This window comes from Rhinolophus hipposideros, assembly GCF_964194185.1.
Source record: "Rhinolophus hipposideros genome assembly, chromosome: 8".
Lineage (NCBI taxonomy): Eukaryota > Metazoa > Chordata > Mammalia > Chiroptera > Rhinolophidae > Rhinolophus > Rhinolophus hipposideros.
Window position 1 is genome coordinate 20,898,163 of NC_138054.1, and position 20,029 is coordinate 20,918,191.

Sequence of the window (20,029 nt, forward strand, 5' to 3'; positions counted from 1 at the left end):
TTCTGATGTCAATTTCTAGGTTAGTAAAAAATTCTTTTAAAATATTTTGGGATAGGTTTGGGTCGTCGTGTTTGCTTTTAGTCAGGTTACTTGCTGGGAAACCGAGATTGTCAGGCGCCGGTGCCAGTACACGCAGCAGGGTTGGTTGGGAGCAAGACGTCATCGTGGGAAGGGTGTACTTCTTCGGATTACTGTTTGGCGGATTAGAAACCCGCAGATCAGTCCTAGGTTAGCCCCGATTAACTGACCTGGGTGCTTCTGGGCCAGTGTGGGGTGTTTGCTAGAGTCAGACCAATATTGCGTGTGGTGAGACTGTGCTCGACAAAGCATTCAGTTAATTTTTATTTAAACCCCATCCAGGCTGATAATGAAGCTACCAGGAATGATCTGGAATGTTAACTAAATGGTGCCCGCTATCACGTCAGTCCAACCTTCTGCCCCCACGAAACTGTCTGCCCACATGCTTCTGTCTATCAGCCACGGCCTCCGGATCAGCTCTCGCCGCGGCATTGGTTGGAATTCAGGAAGGGAGAAACCCATGATTTAAAGGGCTCGGTTTCCACCTGCCAGGCATCCTCCGCATGGTCCAACTTGCCTTTGGCACAGATTTGGGAGAATCTCCGGTTGTTGTTCACTTATTACACTAACTCGTCAAAGGAAAGGGAGTTCCCAAAGATGTCCCCTTGGTCACCTTGACAATTTCCAAAAGCGAAACTTGCGCTCTAGATTGGATCGACACTGAGTCTGCGGGGCGCGGAATCCCTGCCCAGGTCAGCAGCGCCCGCCCGGCTAGTGGGCGGGGACTTGGGCGGAGCTCGTAGCGGGCGTGGTCTTCCGTGGGAAGAGGACAGGTTTTGCCCCACCTCCTAAAACTCCCTTTCCCAATCAAGGCGGTCTATGCAAATAGCAACCCGGTCGCCCAGGTAACCATGATGCATGGCAGCCAATGGAAGCTATCAAGTCCCGGTCCTGCTCTACGATTGGGACTGAAGTAAGGCGACAGAGGCCCAATGGGCTGTGGGAACGGTCCTCGGCGGGTTGAGGGGCGGGGATATGCAAATATGGTTTGAAAAGCCGGCGGGAAATCTGAGTTTCGCGGGAGGACCTTGGCGCGTAAACCGTATCCCTTCATTCATTGTCAGCAGCAGCTTCCTGGAGCCATTTTTCAGCTGCCGGCCGCAGCACCCGGGCTGCCGCCGCCGCCTCGCAATCCGTTGCATCGGCCGCCCCCGACGCCTCCAACCCCCCTCGGGGCCCGATATCCGTGCGGCCCGGACCCTCCTCTCTCCAGAGCCCCGATTATTTTTGGCCCCCGGGGCCCGTGCGGTGCCGAAAAATAAAAAGAGAGAGAAGGGGCTCGGAAGCGCCGGGCGGGGAGGAGAGAAGGAGAGACTTGGAAACTCCGACTGCAAATAATAAAGAAATTGAAAACAATACATTAATATACCATAGCAATAAAAAGAGCAGGACCGAGAGATGAGAAAGGGGATCCAGCCCGCCCTGGAGCAGTACCTGGTGACCGCCGGGGGTGGGGAGGGGGCGACAGTCGCCGCCGCCGCCGCAGCCTCCATGGACAAAAGGGCACTGCTAGCCAGCCCCGGCCTCCCCGCCGCTGCCGCTGCCGCCGCCGCCGCCCCGGGCGCGTACATCCAGATCCTCACCTCGAACACCTCCACCACCTCCTGTTCCTCCTCCCTCCATAGCGGCGCCGTCGCCGCCGGCCCCCTTCTCCCCAGTGTCCCCGGCGCGGAGCAGACCGCCGGCAGCCTTCTCTACACCACGCCGCACGGACCCTCCAGCAGAGCCGGGCTGCTGCAGCAGCCACCAGCGCTGGGACGCGGCGGCGGCGGCGGCGGCCCTCCGGTAATGCCCTCCGGTTCCCAGTGTCCCCAGCCCAGGCGGAGGGTGGGCTCGCACCTTGCGGGGTGGTGGGCGCGCTTCCCCGGGAGAGCGCGGGCCGAGTGCCGTGGGCCTCGGGGCTGCCCCTCCCACGAGAGTTTATTGTTAGACTTGCGCGCTCCCCTCAGCGCCCGTGGGGTCGGGGGGCTCCGCCAGGCGCGCGGGGTAGTGGGGAGCGCCTTGGCGCGAACCACACCGAACACTCGGAAACTTTTCGCGCCCCCCCTTCTTTTCCTGCACTTTTCCCTACCCCCATTCTCCCCTCCCCTCCAACTCGAAGCTTCCTCTTTCTCCGGCGTAGGATGGGGTCACGCCCCGGATGGAGAAGGGGGTGGGGGAGGGAGTCGTGAACTGGGGAGTGGGGGACTCCGGGGGGTGCAAAGCGGGGTGCCGTTGGGCTGACCGTACCCCATCGGTCTTGGCGGCCCCTCGCTGGCCAGGGGTCCCCAAAGCGTGCTCGGAGCGCAGGACCTCTGCCACACAGCGCTTGTCACATTTTGGATCCGTAACTCCCCGCAACAAAGGGGCCAGGGGCCGCGGAGCGCGCCGTGCGGGGAGGTGGTGGAGCTGGGAGCCAGGTGGGCGTGGGCTGTCTGGGGGTGAGGGGCTCGCCGGCTGGCGCCCGGGCCTGGGCGCATCCTGGCGGTGGCGGCGGCGGCGCCCGCGTGGCCCGAGTGCCCGGGCCTTCCTCGCCCGCCCCGGTCCTGCCCTTGACCCGCCTCTCCCCTTACCCCTTCCTTCTCCGCCCTATCCCCCTCCCCGCCCCCCGGCGACGGAGGGCGGGTGCGGCCGTGTTCCCGTCCCGCCGCCCGGGTCTGTCCCTCTCCCCGGGACCCGCCGGTGACGTTTCGCACACGTGCGCGGAGGACGCGCCTGTGACTGGGGAGGAGGCGGCGGCGGGAGGGGGCGCTGGAGGGGGAGAGGGGGCACCCACTTCCTCCTGCTCGCCGGCTCCCTGGCCTGGGACCGTCCCGGCGCCCTCGCACCCGCCCCCGGCACGGCCACCCTCCCTCTCCTCTCTCTACCCCCCTGCGGGCGCCCGCCCTCGCCCGGCGCCGCCGGTCTGCTCGGCCCTCCCGGCCCCTCTCCGGCAGCCCCCCCCCACCTCCCCCGGAGCCAGGCTGGTTTCGGAAATGCCCTTACAGCAGCAGGTTAGTGACCCGTACCGCGCGGGGGCCGCCGCGGGGGCACCGGATTCTGTTGGGGGCTGGAGCCGAGGGGGTAGGCGGTTGAGCGGGGTTTTGGAGTGGGAACTGGGGGTTGGGTGCTGGAGGGAAATGAGTAAGCAAGAAAAATCTAACTAAGTAAATGCCCCGGCCTCCGGTTCTAGGAACCTCGGGGTGCGAGTGTCCGCCGCAGGGAATGGGTTTGGTGTTTACGTGTATTTTATTTCTAGGGGGTGGGGGCTGTGGATGGGCGATTGAAAACCAGAGGGGGCTTCTCGCCAATGGCCGAGTTGAGCTCGATTTTCTGTCTTCCTTTCCTTGTGCTAGAGGGGGAGGGGGCGGGTCAGAGGGTTGGGTGTCCGTAGGATTCCCAGGCCACCCGCCACCCCCTCCCTTTGTCCCTGTAATATATAAAGCGCCTTTGAGAGATGATTTAGGTCAGTATGCGGCTTCTTTTTGTTGATACTAGAAAGAAGTGTGGCCGGGAGCCCCCCCCCCCTTTTCTCTCCTTCATTCCCTTCCTCCATGCCTCCTGTCTTCACTCTCGTGGTCAGGCTTGGCCCCCACGAGGCTAGAAACGATCCAGACTCTTTTAGATAAATGGTTGGTTGATAATACCAATCGTTGACCTCACCTTGTCTCAGCTCCAAATGGGTTTATTTTTTGGAGGATCAACATTTTGCAGGGGTCTTTAAGAAGGTCAGTACCTAGGTATACTTTGGGAAATGAGATGGGTTCTGGAATAATGAAAATTTTTATTTCCCTACTCTTCCCAATTTCTCCCCGGGGTTGGATCTTAACTGCTTTACAGCCCCAGAGATACTTACTTGGGAATGTGTGATACAGTCTCAAAGAAGGTGATCGTTTTTGTGTGTGGGTTTTTTTTTTGTTTCTGTTGTTTTTTTTTTTAGTGACTAGGGTCTGCCAGGCGGGTGGGAAACAGTACTGTACCTGCTTATACATGCAGTATCTGGTGTGCTGGATTCTCGGTCACAGGAATATTCCATGCTTTATTAGCATTAAATACTACTACTGACTTGACCTAAACATGCTTGGACATATTTTAAGCATATTTATCCCCTACACAGTTGTTACTATATCATAAACCTAACCTGAAACAACCAGCTATTGACATACTTCTTGGATTGGATTGAATTCAGATTTATGGGAGGGTAGTTTTGATAATGGGAATTTATGAGACCACCAGATTGCTTTTTTTTCTTTCTTTTTTTTTTTTTTAGGAATCTTAGCCTGCTTGTTGGGCCAGGTCTCCCAAACTGTCTAGCCAAACTTATGTAGTTCATTGTATTTAAAGTATAAAAAAATCACCCTCACCACCTTCCAAGTTATTTCAGAACCTTGCCCTCCTTGCCATGAGAATATAATTCCAAACTCATGAGCCCTGAATATAAAGTTTGAGTTTTTTCTTATCAAAATTATATTAGACTTCTATTTAAGTCTTGAAATTTATTGATATTCTTTCCCTAAACAGTAACCATAAACCGGGGGTTGCTAAGTAATTGGCTGAACAAAGAGACCATTTAAATACTTTGTGTCCAAAGAGTAGTTGAGAACTTGTGTTCAGGTGGTCGGAGTTGCAGACTCACGTGGTTCTTACTCTTATGTTCTGTCTCAAGAACATCTAAGAACTTAACCAGGAGCAAATTGTTCACCTTTTTTTAATGAGAAAAAAATATGTATGAGTACTAGCTTAGGTACTAGCTGATTGCCTCTCCTTTACAAGTTGTATGATACTATCTTAGGCAAATAATGCCTCAAAACAGTTTCTTCTCCTGTTTACATAGGGACAGTAACAGCACCGACTTGAAGGTTCTTTTTGAGAGTTCAGTATGATAATGCATGTAAAACACAGCACCTAGCAAATAGGAGACACCCAGTAGAATGAGTATGCAGAAATGTTATTTTGTGTAATTTAGAGAAATGGTATAAGACCACATGCACAGCTGCCCCTTTATTTACATATACGAGCAAAATGTTTAAAAGTTTTCTAAAGTGCAATGTAATTAATTATACCTCATTGATTTAGGTTTCTAAATCTATAAAACATGGCTACCCTAGCACTGGGTAAAATAGGGACAGTGTGACGGGCCTATATGGAGATGGTGTGATGCTGAACCGCTGAATGATCGAGCATGAGCTTGTGCCTTGTGTTGTGACAAATTTAAAGCAACTCATACTCACTTTTTTGCCTGAGTTCACTCCAAGCATGACTCATGGACTTGCCAACTTCTAGGTACATCCATGCTCAGTGGCTTTTGTAGAACTGAATCTCAATTGTCACCAAGTCAGACATGCACTAGATAAACTCAGTTTTAGATGGTGAACTGTTGGAAATGGAAGCATTCTAGAGAAACCAGTCAGAAGTGCTGTTTTCTGGAACAGAAAGGGCTTTTTCATGTTCTGCCTATTCTAAAAAGAAGCTGAAATTATTTCATTCTACTTCTAGAAAGTTTGGGCTCTGTTAATGCAAAAGACAATAGACTATTACATCTGATTTCATTTCATCCAGTCATAGCAACCCACTGATTATATTTGGAAAAGAACTCATAATGCTTGAAATTTCCCTGTAAGAATGGAGGAACCATAGGTGCTATTGCTGGGTCTCTTTTTTTTCCTGTACAACTATAAAAGAAGAAATATGCCAAGTTCCTGTGGTTCTGTACTCAATAATCTTGCTTCTGCTGAGATGTATAGTTGATGCCAAGTTTAAGCTAGGAGAGAATATTTAGTCACTGCATACCCCAAAATGGAAGTTTTAATATAATACACTGCCCAGACTCGGGGCAGTACAAATAGTTCAGTGCCATAATCAGTACCAAGGGCGCCACTCTAATCATCCCCTGAAACAAAGCACCCTTAAATGTGGCACTGTGAGCTAAGGAACCCAAGCTTGCGAACAGGAAAAGATTTTTTTTGTTTTGTTTTTCTATAAATCGTCACCTTGTGTAATACTTGGAAGAGTAGATTGTGAGATTAATGTGCTGTGTAAAGCTAACTTGAAAACAGAAAATAATACTCTAAGCTTAGACATGACTAACAGCACCTGGAGATTGAAAGACTTTGGGGAAAAGTTGCTTTTATTCTCATTTCCCAGAAGTACAATGCAGTAGTTTTCTTTTAACTCTTCGGTCTTCATTGCCATCCCCAAAGATACCTTTAACCCCTTTCCAAAGGACTTGGGCCCATTTGGCAAAGCTTCAAATATTCAGTTAATTTTCTGGCTGTTGATCTAAGGTGATTTACATGTGTTCCGTTTATACGTATGTCCAGTTTATATCTACTTTCCCAGGCTAACCAATTCCCATTCCTTTTTAACCACCTACTTTCTATGAACATCTTAGATTAGAATGAGTGAAAATCAATTGTCTATGCTCATCGAATCAAGTCCCTCATAGGTTCCCATGAAACCACCCCAAATAGTGCAAGGTAAAAAGTAGATTTTAGTTCTTATCAGATTGTTTCACTTTGTTTTTTAAAGAGAGGAACTTCCCTGAATTCTTGGAGGTACTAAGCATGTGGTTTAATGCATATTTTCATGCTTGTTAGCAGCTTAAAAATAGTGTTTCAGGGACTGTATTTACAATTGCTAAGAAGCATTTTCTACTAATCATTTTTTCATGGGACTAAGAAGGGAAGATAACTGGGAAAGCAGTAAATAGAGGAAACCACTAATGGTATCTCCTTCCTCCTACTCTGATCCTCTGTTTGGCTTCAATGAGTGACTTGGAAAATGTATCTTACACAAAAAAAGATACACAGCAGAAGATACAAAAAAGCAACAGTTAAGATGGGAACAGGAAACTTGGAGGAGGTGGGGGTTAATGTAGAGGAATAATGCATATAGCTTTTGCCTCAGTAAGAAATAAATTGGTTTATTTCCTGTTCCCACTTTTGCTTCAAGATACTCTTCCCCCAAAACCGTGTGCTTTTAGATCTCAAAGAAAGTATAAGTTACAGGAATGCCTTCTCAGTCCCCCCAGCCTGGAACCTTAACTGGGGATTAGTCTTATGACCAGGATGGCCACAATTGTGTACAATATGAGTTTGAACAAGAAGAGATAAAGCCCACTGGTTGCCAGATTGTATCACAAAGCCCACTGGCACTTTGCTGGAGAACCTGAGGGAAGCAGACCACCGCTTTGCTTTGTAAACTAAGGCAGCAGTTTATGTCAGTGGGAGGTTGATAGCAGTGAGAATTGACAGCTGAAGGACTAGGGAGCAGATGAAAAGAATAAATACAATGGACTTTAGTCTGCTTTCTGTTACTGTTCCTCATGTCTCTGGGGCCATTTGTAGTGTCCAGGCAACATTCTTATAACTTGACAGCCCCCAAGAACAATGCTTTAGGTTAGCATAGGCAATAGTCAATATTTCTGACAGTGTTAGAATCATAACATTTGAGAGCTGTAAAGCAACAGAATTATGTGTGACCCAATCCCCTTCACTTTGCATTAGAGGAAATCAAGAACCAATGCCGTTAAGTTACTTGCCCAAGGTCACAAGCTAGCTAGTGGCAAAGCTAGAACTGAAACTGGAGACTTGAATTCTTAGAAGCAGTCTCATTCACCACGAGAAAGTTAACTATGTCTCCCGTGCCCTACATGAGAAAATTGGGATGTGTAGAATACATTTTAGATTGCTGTCGGGAGTAGTTACATTTTTTTAAAATGTACATATACAGTATCCTTGGAACAGTTGGTTTTCTAGTAATTCATTCTCAAAAATACAAAAAAAGCAAAACTACTTTAGATGTTAAATGAAAGGGAATTTTTCAAATGGAAGCAATGACTGACATAATAAAAACATGATCGTATTTTTTAAAGCTTTGTTATTTGCAAATTTGATTGTTTTCTGTGGAAATGACATTTCTGGTGCTCAAAAAGGGAAACATACACTTCACAGAGAATAGAACCTAAAAGGATTTTTGACACTTCAGCAGAGACGCAATGCACAGTGTGGCTCTGGAATTGGAGGTTTTGTCCTGGGCCATCCATGTCCTGAGTGACTTACGGGGTTCAGAGGGCCCTGGGCCCTTGCCCACCAACATTAAATTAGGTGCTCTTCGTCCAGGAAAGTTGCTGGTTTAACAAAGTGGCTGATCAGTTAACTCTTTCAAGAGGCAGTCCCATCCCCCAAAAGCCAGAACTAATTTCCTTAAAATGTCTTTTTTTTACTTGTGGAACTGAGAAGCTTAAAAATAGAATCACTTCAAGCCTTGAAGCCTAAAAGTGAAACACAATCCAAGGTGGCTGTAGTTCACTGACTCACTAGGGGTAAAGACATATGGCTGGTTTATAACCCACAAACCAGAAAGGTGCCATGTGCAGGTCTGGTCTGACAGCCACTGAGCAGTAAGGAGCAGCTGATGAGAGCTGTAGTTACCAGTGAAGCTGGAAGCCCCCGGAAGATCTTTTGGCGGATCGAGTCCATCTTTCAGGGAGTGGAGGGGCAAAATGCCCTTGTTCCTCCCAGTCAGTTCATGCCTGGCCACCCTGGAGATCCTTTTGGCTCCTGCAGCATGCTCTTGATGGACTGCTGAGAAAGGCTTCTCCCTGCTGTTTTCAGGATCCTGAATGTGGTGGCTCTGGACACTTGAGTTGTAGGAAGTGAACTCAGAGCCTCTAGATTTCACCTCTGCTTTGCCCTTCTCATTTCTGATGCCTTGAGGCTCCAGAAATATACCGGAGCAGTAGCCCTGTGGCCCCACACCATCCTTCGTGACCCTTTCTAGGTCTGGCAGCCCATAGGAGAGGAGCAGGCTCACCCACACCCTCCACCTAAAAGGCGAAGTGAACAGCAGGCAGCTGAGTATTAAGAGGAAGACGATGGAGCCTAGAACCTGAGTGCCTGGCTCTTTCCGCTTACTAGCTGTGTGTCTTTGGGCGAATCACTTATCCTCTGTGTCTTAATTTCCTCACCTGTAGAATGGGGAAATAATTGTACCTACCCATGGGCTTAGGAAGATTAAATGAGTTCATATTTGTCATGTGCTTGGGAACTGCCCTTCCCGTTCACGGACGTCTATGGAGCCCGGCTGTCCTTTGTTGTTTGCTTTCTCAGCTAGTCCTAGTGTTCATTGAAACCCAAAACACCTTGCTAAAATTGGTGATAATGGGGAGGCGTGAACCATGGGCTGGTTTTCTCCTAAAGTATTCTAGGATCTTTGTATCTCTTCATAAGCTGTCCATTGACTTGGGAGAAAGACTGGAAGAATAAACTTATTATAATAGTACTTTTGGTAGTAATAGTGTTGTGACTAAAATCTTTATTTCTATGATTTAATGTGTTAATACGGTTGCACTGTTAATGTGATTTCACTTCTGTACAGTAAACTGTGGCCTAAGACTGAATGGCAGAAACCTGGGTGCCTGAGGTGTCCGGGCCCTGGCAGCCTGGGAAGCCCTAGTCAGGGGCAGGAGAGGGGCTGTCTCCCAGAGTCGGGGAACCTGCTTCTCGACCTTCATTTCCCATTCCCATCTCCCCTCTCACCCTTCGTTTTTTCTATTTTGTCTGTTCTTACCCCTCACCTCTCCCTCTGCCTAACTTTAGATGGATGCCAGAATTGCATCCCTCACTGGCTGCTTCCATGACTTACCAAATTAATTACAGCCTTTTCCTTAGCATTTGTGGTAAGGTGAAATCATGTCTTTCCCATTTTGTTTCCCATTCTTCCTTAGGTGGCTGAGGTTTTCCTTTCATTTCCACTCGTTTGCTGGGTTCTTTCTACTCCCACTCTACCTTGCTCTGGCTTCCAACCACTGGCCCATCAAGGAAACAGAATCTTCCCTGATTCCCCAGGGGCTTGGACCCCACCCATCCCTCCCTTTACTGCTTTCCTGTAGCGCGACTTGGTCTTCATCTTTGGTGTTCTTGACTTACCCCTCCAAATCTGCAAGCTGCGAGAAATCAACCTGTTTTTTGTTTTTCCATCCCTTCGTTCCTGCAATGCCTTCTGCATTGTAGAGTCTCAAATGTTAGAGAAGAGGTGTTTTCACTAGACACCTACAGTGTTTGGTGCTCCCGTCGTCCTGTTAGGGATGCAAAGAAGTATGGTGTTGTGATCTGCCCACTCTTGCATTTGCAGTCTCTTTGGGGAGACGGGCTTTTAACACAAGTCGATCGAAAGCAGAACTAAACAGGAGTCGGGAGGAAAGCAAGACGCATCTAGTCATCAGTTGTATGATGTCAGCAGGAAGTGCCAGCTGAGCCGTGACAATGGGGAGGCCGAGGCCATGGCTCATTGGTCACCATCAGTCTTAGACCACATTAGGGTACACATTTGAATCACCTGAGCGCTTTCAGAGAATACCAGTACTTGGGCCACACTCACTTTAATTAGAATCTCTGGAGGTGGAGTCCACACATGGGTAATTTTTTTTTTTACGTGTCCCGGATCATTTAATGCCCACTCTCAATTGGAACCACTGAGCTAAGTGGAGAGGGGAGATGGAGGAGGTTGTTCGTGGCTGGGAAAACATCATGAGGCAAAGGTAGGGAGGCAGAGGGTAGGTTAGCCTAAGAGACTGGTTGGACTGGAGTCAGTATGGGGGAGTCCCAGGACCTACTGTGAGCTATGTTGGTAAAATTGGTCTGGATAGGGATTGTGTTCCTACCAGGGCCAGGCAGTGAATTAATGGAGAGTGGGGGTAGGGTGGATAAGTGGTGTAGGGGTTGTGCTGGTACAGAGAAGAATGTCATATCAAAAGGGAGCCATGAGACCCTGTCCCAGGCCATGGCTACCAAAGGGGAAGGCAGGCCCCATTTGTTGCCACATATTCAACCTTAAAAGTGCCAGAAATCTTCCAGTTTTCAAATGTTGGCTCTATTAAAAAGGAAAATGTATAAGCCAAACAAAGTAGGTCTCTAGGCCAGATTTGGCTTATAGGCTGCCACTCAGCAGTGTCTGGTCTCTTGGATAAGAATAGCTAGTGTTTCTCAAGTGCCTGCGTGTATGGAGGGCACTAAACTAAGTGCTTCATGCGCATTAGCACATTATCCACATAACCTGTGAAGTGGGTACTATTATCATCTCGTTCTGCGTAGGAGGAAACAGACAGTGAAGGGTTAAGGGGCTGGCTCAGGGCTCCCCTGACGAGTGGAGCAAGGAAATTGAACCCAAGGAGCCAGGCACCAAGGTGTCAGCTTATTCCTGGTTTTTATCCTCTGTGTTCTCTGATACTAATTACGTAGTAGGAACCCAAGAGACCTGTAGGAACCCAAAAGAAATAAAACAGTCCAATGTTTTTCCAGGCTTACCTGATAATAAGAATTTCCTGTAGCACTGGTTCCAGATTCCCATTTCCAAGTTCCACCTCTGCCTTCAGTCAGAGAAGCGCCTAGGTCTTCTGATTTTCTGGAGCATTTGGGAGACACTGTTATACGTAGTTGAAAACGAGCAGAGGTTTCCTGAAGCTGGAATGACCAGGTGATACAGGAACCACCTGCAGAATCCGTGCACATTTTGTTCGTTTCAACTGCTGCTTCAGTTGGAGAGAGCAGCCCTGTAGAACCAGGTACCTGGGCCAGGTGTGTTGGTACCCTATGCCTACCCTTGTGGTACCAACTTCTGGATTTCCAGGTCATTGCCAAGGCAAACCATCCAATGATGAGTTACCCAAAACCCAAAGGAGGTAAAACAAGAAGGGTTTTCCAAAAGGTTGAGAAGCTTGGCTCCGGAGGTTCAAGTGCCAGGTATTGGCTGGGAACCAGGGCGGTGATGCCAGATGCCCTGCTCTGGAGGGCTGTGCTTTGCCCTGTCGTAGGAAGGCTTTTCATTCTGTCAGGCCTGGGCCTGTCTGGGTTACCAGGTGGACAAAAAGCTAGAAATTTCCCAGGGAAGAGAACCAGGGCATACTAGTTAGAGTATGGGTGCTATAGATTCGATAAGTCTGGAAGCAGGACAGCGATAGTGACAGTGTGAAAAGGCAGGATGGAAGTGAGGGAAGGCTAAGGGAGAAAAGAAATAGAAACCCTTTGACACCCAAGATGTTTAACTCCTGGAGCTAAAAGAATGGATGAAGTTGAGTTTGTCCTCTGTCAGGGCCTGTGCTGTGTGTCAGGAATGGTTAGTTTGGTATGAATTGATGGTGGGTGAAACCAGAGACCATCCGGCTTTCTAAGAGGCTAAGGAAATGAGGCCCTGGAAATGTGTGGCTTTGGTGGACGTCTTGATGAACAATCACAAGCCAAAAACTGGTCTCCCTTGCTTTAAAAAAAAAAAAAGTTAATGTGGGACCACCAAATCCTTCCATCATTTTCACTTCTCTCTCTATAATATGAAAACGAGACAGATTCATCAGGTTGATTTGGGGGATCGATACTGTCAGGGCTCCCAGAAACAAGCCATCAGATGTTATTTATTACATGCTTTACCAGATCTGGGCTTCTAGCTGCTCTGAGAAAGCCCACGGTTTGCAGCCTCTCAAAGCAAAGAGGCAGCTGGAGAGTGCTGTGCATAATAAAGAAAGCCCACGTCACTGTCTTGAACTAAGGTGGCTCTTTTGACCATTATGTCCTGATTTTGCTGATTAAAAAAAAAAAAAAAAACCTTGAATTTTTAGCTTGTTAAAATTTAAAACTGAGAGTCTTGGAGTCCTATTCTGGAGGAAAGAGCCATGGAAATTCTAACTATCTTTATAATTGATTTTTGAATATGTAACTAGTGTTGAATTGACTTGTTTTGAGTTGACTGGTTTTGCTGCTGTATTGAGCAGTGAAACTTGGGACAATCGCACTAATAGTCAAGCTCCCACCCTTTTGTGTTGCTGTTCCCTTATTCACATCTCAGACACCCTCATTCTTGGACTGGTCTTTACGTGGTGAGGTTTTCGGCCCGGGAGACTTGAAACGTGGTGGTGGGTATGGAAGGAATGTAGGACTTGAAGGTCTGCCTTCAGAAACGTGCCTTGTCACTTACCAGTATGTGTGACCTTTTACAAATTATATCCATGAGCTGTAGTTAGCTAAAATAGTGTTCTTGTCTCCTTCAGTGGTTGGAAGGATTAAATGAGATAGTGTTTATAGGAAATGTACTGTGTGTTCCTAACTAGTGTGTGCCCCCCACCGCGATCAAAACTCTCGAGTGTTGGTTGAATCTAGATTCTCTACATTTTACCCACTTCAGGGAAAACTATTGGACAGACACTGATCGAATACCCACTTTGTGCAGAATGCAGTTCCCAGTATTCTGGGGATTTCATAGGGAACTAACATCGATTCTCTTCTTGCCCTCAAGGAGTTTATCAGGAGATAAGGGAGATGAGATGAAACATGTTCTTCAGGAGCTTAAGACAAAAGACAGTGAATGCCATAAGAAAATTATTTTTTTTTAGCAACACATTTTTATTTTACATAACTTACAGTAGTATAATCCAGAATAGCCTTCACTCTTTAACTGCAAAATAAATGTCTTCTTTTTAAAAAAAAATTTATTGTTTTAACTTTTCTGTTACAGTTGACATACAATATGATATTAGTTTCAGGTGTACAACATAGTGTTAGACGTTTATATAGCTTATGAAGTGACCGCCCCTGTAAGTCTAGTACCCACTGACACCATACATAGTTATTACAATCCTAATGACTGTATTCCCTATGCTGTACTCTACATCCCCGTGACTGTTTTATAACTGGCAATTTGTACATCTTAATTGCTTCACCTTTTTCATCCATCCTTAAACCACCTCCCATCTGGCAACCAGCAAAATGTTTTCTGTATATGTAAGCTTATTTCTTTTGTAGATTCCACATATAAATGAAATCATACGACATTTGTCTTTCTCTGACTTATTTCACTTAGCATAGTACCCTCTAGGTCCATCCATGTTGTCGCAAATGGCAAGATTTCATTCTTTTTATGGCAGAGTAGTATTCCATTGTATAGATGTACCACATCTTCCTTATCCAGTCATCTAGGTTGCTTCCATATCTCGGCTATTGTAAATAATGTTGCAGTGAACGTAAGGATGCATGTCTTTTTGAAATTCGTGTTTTGGATTTCATCGGATAAATACCCAAAAGTGGGATTGCTAGGTCATAAGGTAGTTCCATTTTTAATTCTTTTGAGGAACCTTCATACTGTTTTCCATAGTGGCTGCACCAATTTACAATCCCACCAACAATGCACAAGGGTGCCATAAGAAAATATTGATGAAGTTTCAGAGGCATCCAAATGGGGGGGTCCGGGTGGGGGCAGAGAAGGCTTTAAGAAGTTTAAAACCAGAGCAGGGTTTTGGCACTGTTGACATTTTGGCCAGATACTTCTTTGTGGTGGGGGCTGCCGTGTGCATTGTGGGAAGTTTAGCAACAAGCCTGGCCTCCATTCACCAGGTGCCAGTAGTCCCTCCCAGTTATGATCAAAATTTTCTCTGGACATTGCTGGAGTGTCCCGGGGTGGGGGCAAAATCAACCCTCCTCCCATTGAGAACTACTGAACTGGACCTTTGACTTTGGCATGCCTAACGCTTCCATGGAACCCGAGAGCTGTGATTCACTGCTCCCACTCTTTATAGATGGTATAGCTGCCCTGTGTAGCCAGCTGAAGCCCTTTTCTGATCATGCGTTCTATGAATCTGCCACTCGAAGCTTCTCTGTAAGTTGGAGAAGAAAGGATCAAAGTCTGCAGTTCAGGGAAGGCCAAGGAAGTTTTGCATTTATCATTTACTCCGCTGGGCGATAAGGGAGACCTGCTCAGGACTAACTTCTCAGCATGGCTGTTGATCCCAGCTTCTCCATAGTAGTGGATGATTTGGACACATCACTTCCCCGCTAACCTATTTCCTTACCTGTGAAAATGGAATGCTGTAATGCATATAAAGCGCTGGCTCCAGCACCCGCCTGTGCCACACACTCCCAAATGTCTTTGCTGTTATTGTTACTAAGTCGAGCTTCCCTTTCAGGGCAGTTCAGCTGTTAGCAGCCATTTCCTTTTTTTTTTTTTTTTAATTTATTTTTTTTATTTATTTTTTTTTAATTAATTTATTTATTTATTAGTTTCAGGTGTGGGAGGGGGTTGGAGATAAGGGGAAAGGTGAAGGGATTTGGAAGCAGCTGGTAACCACAAGATGGCCTCAGGGTGTTTTTTTTTGAAAATTAATTTGGGGAAGGTATTCTATAATGTTGTAAAGATTTTGTTGGGTATCCGATGGACATGCGTCCTATTTGGGAGACCACCTCAGGGATACTGTGGATACCTGATCATGGCATTGTACACCAGAAGCTAAACATTAATGAAAGCCATTTCCTTTTTGTTGGTGCTTCTGTAACCACTTTCCCTTGCTCATCCATCCCCATGCTGGCCGGTTTCTGCCATGGGGCATCCCGATTCGTGTTGTTTAGTAGATGTGAATGAGGCATCTAGTATAGACCAGCCCCTGTTGTAGGTGTCGGGGAAACGGTAGTGTCAACACAGACAAAATTCCCTGCTTTTGAATGGCTTGTGTCATAATTGATGAAGATCTTGCCATGTAATAAATACTCTTTGATGGATTCTGGTCTGTTTTCTTTTTTTTTTTTTAGAACAGTAGTTCTTATATATGTTGGCCCGGACCAATAGCACTTGGGAGCTTGGTAGAAATGCAGACTTTCAGATCATACCCCAGATCTCCTGAGTCAGCAGGAGGGTTTAATAGGATCCCCAGGTCGTTCTTATGCACCACGTTTAAGAGCCACTGTTTGGTAAAAGATACCAAGAAAAAGACAGGGGAAAGCCTGAGGCCTTCATTGGGCTGCAGTGTTTTGTACATGGTGCCGTCAGAGAAGGTGTTGCTCATATAGTGCAATTCTAATAGGTGCAGAGCTTGCAAACGATAGTCTTTGGTGTATCAAGACAATTCAAAACTGGCAGTACCCCCCATCTCTTCCTGGGCCAGGTCTTCCTCCTTGAGATGGGAGGACCCTGCGCTCCACAGCACAGAACTTGATAACAAACGCTTGGCCACCTTTGGGCTTTTCATCATCTGGTGAACAGGGAGACTGTTTCCCTCCCTTTTCTCCAGAGACTTTTGACATGTTTGTGTGACAGTTATTTTCCTTCTTTTCGTTCTTTCTCTTCTAATCGTCCTCTTGTCTAGCACCATTAAACATCTTTATATCTATAATCCAATTGCCCGCCAGATGTACAAGTGAAGTGGTTGTTCTCCTTACATGTCTGGTAATTTGGGTGTTTAAAAATGTACGGAGTAAATGAAATGAGAGACCATGGAAAGCATCCAGCCTGGAGCTTGGGCACAGAGCGGCAGCCACTGGATAAATGTTGGTACAAGCCCTTTCCCCTACCCCCAACTCATTAGACAAACCAATAAAGGCATTGAATGGATAGCACAGTTCTTTGTGTTAAAAGCTGTCGGCTAGCTACTGACAGTTTGAATGGGTGTGTGAATAACCATCATATAAATTATAACAAATTATGGAATCAAAAGTTTTGATTATTTCAAACTTTTATTAAATTTATATGTAATTAAATAAACAACTTAAAAAGTCAAAAAAATAGGTGTTACCTGACTTGTTTTCATGAAGATGAATGGAGAACAAAAAGCAAAACAAAACAAAAAACCCTAATCAGATTGGCAGAAATTTTCCCTTCTGTACTGACCCAAACCTGGATCTACATTACAAGTAACTTGTCAATTTAACAGCCATCTTCACTTAACAAATGCTAATTAATTACAACCATGTTGAAAGGAGTGTTTGGGATAGATTGATAGTTCCTTTGATAAAAGGCTGTGTCTTGAAAATGCATGTGAAAGATTATAAAGCTTTATTTTAGCCCACGTTTGTCTTGGCGGTTCTCTTCTAAAAATGTCCCTGTGGCCATTGGTGGGCATTTCCTCCCTCATTCCGTCCACCTTCAGCCAAAACAACTTATGGTTACAGTGACAGTTTTAAGTTTGCCGTTTGTGGCTGATTGTATTATAGAGGTTAGGAAAGTAAGGCAAACAGTACTCATTTCTTGCTTCCTGCCTTGCTTGAGAAGGTGAAGATCAGCTTTTCTAAGTCCTGGACTTTGAAAGTTTGCTCCTCTATATAGCAAGGGTGGCCAAGGTGTGGCCCTTAACTGTCCTCCACCCCTGAAGTTCTGAATGACTCAGCTGCTGCCATCCTTTCCAAAACCAGGTCTGCAGACTGGCGTGCGGGCCTCCCTTCTTTCTGCCTTGTGGAGTTGAAGAAACTGGAATAGAGCCATGCTGTCTACGTAGCTGAGTTTTATAAATATTTTTTAGGTGGATCTAGGCATGTATTGTCACATTTGACAGTAACAAGTTGCCAAGTGTTGAGATCTTCTGAGTTTTGCTTTTCGTTTGCTGTAATAGAAGAATAATGTTAAACTGGTCTGTTGGTTGGCTATCCTTTTTAGGTCAGGTAGGTCTCCTGCTGTTTTTGCACCTTAGAGAAGAGATCTCAATAGGAATTGATAGGGGCCCCAACTTTGCATGATTACGAGCTCAGATTAATTGCTCTGGGGGACTACTTTGTGGTAGTCTGAAAATTGATGAACTAGAATGCAAACGTATTCATTTATCTGGACGAATATACTTGCCAAGTAGACAGTTGCAGAAATAAGCATTGCTTTGTGTTCCCAATCAGAAGATTATTAGCAGAGTCAGAATAAAGAAGCTGAAGGACTGTTAGTATCTTCCAGGTGTGACAGTTCCCTGGAATGTACCTGCAGAGGTGGCAGTCCTGTTGGCCGTTTAAAGGACATAATGGACCCTTGCATTTAGTCAGGTGTCCAGTGATGACTGTTATGAAACACTGACTTCATTGCCTTTTTCTTAAAGAAAAATACTTATTTTTAGTGCATGCTTATAATTTAAAGAAATCAAAGGATATATAAATCAATGGCGTAAAATTTAAAATACCTCCTAGTCTGTTCCCTCCTAGTTCTGCTTCCCTTCCTAGAGGTAACAGCCTTGCCCTTTTATATCCATTTGCAAATATATATTTTATATAAGAGTGCAAATTGTGGCTTGCAGTTTGTATGTAGCAAGGAATTAGACGTATTTCCATACTGATGTTCATTCTCCTTGGTATAGCTGCACTGCCACCCATGATACAAATATGCTACAATGTAGTTAGCTCTTCACATTTGATTGTTATTTCTCATTTTAACTGTTGATATTATAAACTGTGCTGTACTGAATATCCTTGTTCATATGTTTTTGTGCACGTGTGTATTTCTGTAGGCTAGATTTCTCTTTATTTCTCTCACAGGGCACATATAGTAAAATGCTGATACCTAAAGGCCGGATTGTCCTCCAAAAAGACTGAACTTGTTCTTGGTCCTATCGCCAGTGTAGACAGTGCCTGCTTCTCATACTCTTTCTGGTACTGGGTAACATTAGGCTTTTTGCAGTTTTGCCGGTGCCACTGGATGGTATTTTGGGTTTCCTTAGTGATTACCACTGTTACCACCACTACTGCTACTGGCTAATATTTATGGACTGCTTTTATGTGCCAGGGTTGTTTGAAGCACATTACATGAAATTTACTAATATAAACTTCGACATCCCTATGAATTCGGTATGATTATTGTCCTCGTTTTACAGACAACGAAAGAGTGGTGGATTTGTACATTTAATCCTTTATCAGTTTTATTTACAGGGCTGTTTATAATTTTCTTATTGATTTATTGGAACTTTTAATGAATTACATATATTAGACTTTCTCTAGTATGTTATGTGTCTGCGGTAAATATGTTTCCCCAGTTTATCATTTTTCTGTTAATTTTATCTATGTGATGTATTTCTGTCTCCAGAAGTTTTGCTTATTATTTTTAAATATAAAATCACCATTTTCACAGTTGATGAATTTGGTGGCTTTGTTTGGGAAAGACTTTACTAATTCCCAAGTTATAGCAATATTCTGTTCTCTTCTTCTGACTTCATAATTGTATTATTTTGACCTTTAACCTCTTTGGAAGGGTGAGTGTTACACACGAATGCGCATGTCATCAAGGATCTGTGTTGGTCTCTATCTGGACATTCTACTCTGCTCCGTCTGTATTTTTGTCTCCTTTCTAAGGAAACAGCACACTGCTTTAAATACAGTAGTTTTGTGTTATGTTTTGCTATAAATAGGGGGAAATCCTACTCTCATCTTATACTTGTTTTTGTTTTTCATTAAAATTAGAATTTTTGTCATTACACTTTTATTACTACACTTTCTTGCAGATTTATAAATTGGGGTTCTGTCTCCCTCAGCCACCATGAATTGAGGGTGATAAGAAAGGTAATAAATTGCCTACCTTGTTGGTAGTTCTGAACACCAGGAATGGTAATGAGCATGTATTATTTCATCTGATACAGCAACCCTTTCTCATCTGTAGATGAGAAAAGTGAGGCTCAGCAGGTAAGCAGTTTGCTCCAGTCTACACTTCTAGACAGTGATAGAACCAGGATTCCAGACCAAGTGATTTCAGACTTCTTTTTTAACCCTGATGCTACCCAGACCCATGGAGTCCCGTCCCGGGTTGTTTACAGGCCTTTGTCTAAGATGGTTACTAGTTGCCCCTGTGTTCTGCAGGCAGTCGGTGGCATGTACAGCGTTTATTGTGTGAAGTGGAAGGCCTAAGAAGATCTCTCCTGAGGATTCACATTGGAGCAGCAAGAGTTGAAAAACTCAGCTTTGCCAAGGGTATTTGTTCCAACTTAGGACATGAGTCCAGGTGGGACCACAGTGTAAAATAAAAGTGAGAGGGGAGAGAAATAATTTAGCAGATGCTTCTTCTTAGGCCCGACACTTCCTTAGCCCTCTCTCAGCTCTGAGAGCTATGGGTCTGGCTGTGGGTGGGAACATGGGTGAGGAGGACACAGTCCTGGACAACGAAGGACCAGGCATTCTGGTGGCAAAAGCCATAGACACCACCCCGGGAGTCTATACCTTTTCGAAGAAAAGGCAACACGTTAGCTGTCTGGTGGAGGAACAGAGGTCTGTAGTGGGTCTAG

The 20,029-nt window shown here is 45.6% G+C and overlaps 1 protein-coding gene across 4 annotated transcripts in view; it reads left to right on the top strand.

Annotated features, from left to right (window-relative positions):
* Positions 1-1,476: 1,476 nt before the first annotated feature.
* Positions 1,477-20,029, top strand: part of E2F3 (E2F transcription factor 3) — a gene marked incomplete at its 5' end in the record, with an annotated part of 74,911 nt that continues 56,358 nt past the window's right edge. For 2 of the 4 annotated variants that reach the window (XM_081056371.1, XM_081056372.1), the window contains one exon: positions 1,477-1,863. In XM_081056371.1, coding sequence (XP_080912497.1) covers positions 1,477-1,863 — 387 coding nt within the window. Of the gene's footprint in view, positions 1,864-2,800; positions 3,051-20,029 lie in introns of those variants that run through there. The other 2 variants (XM_081056373.1, XM_081056374.1) reach the window with 2 other exon arrangements.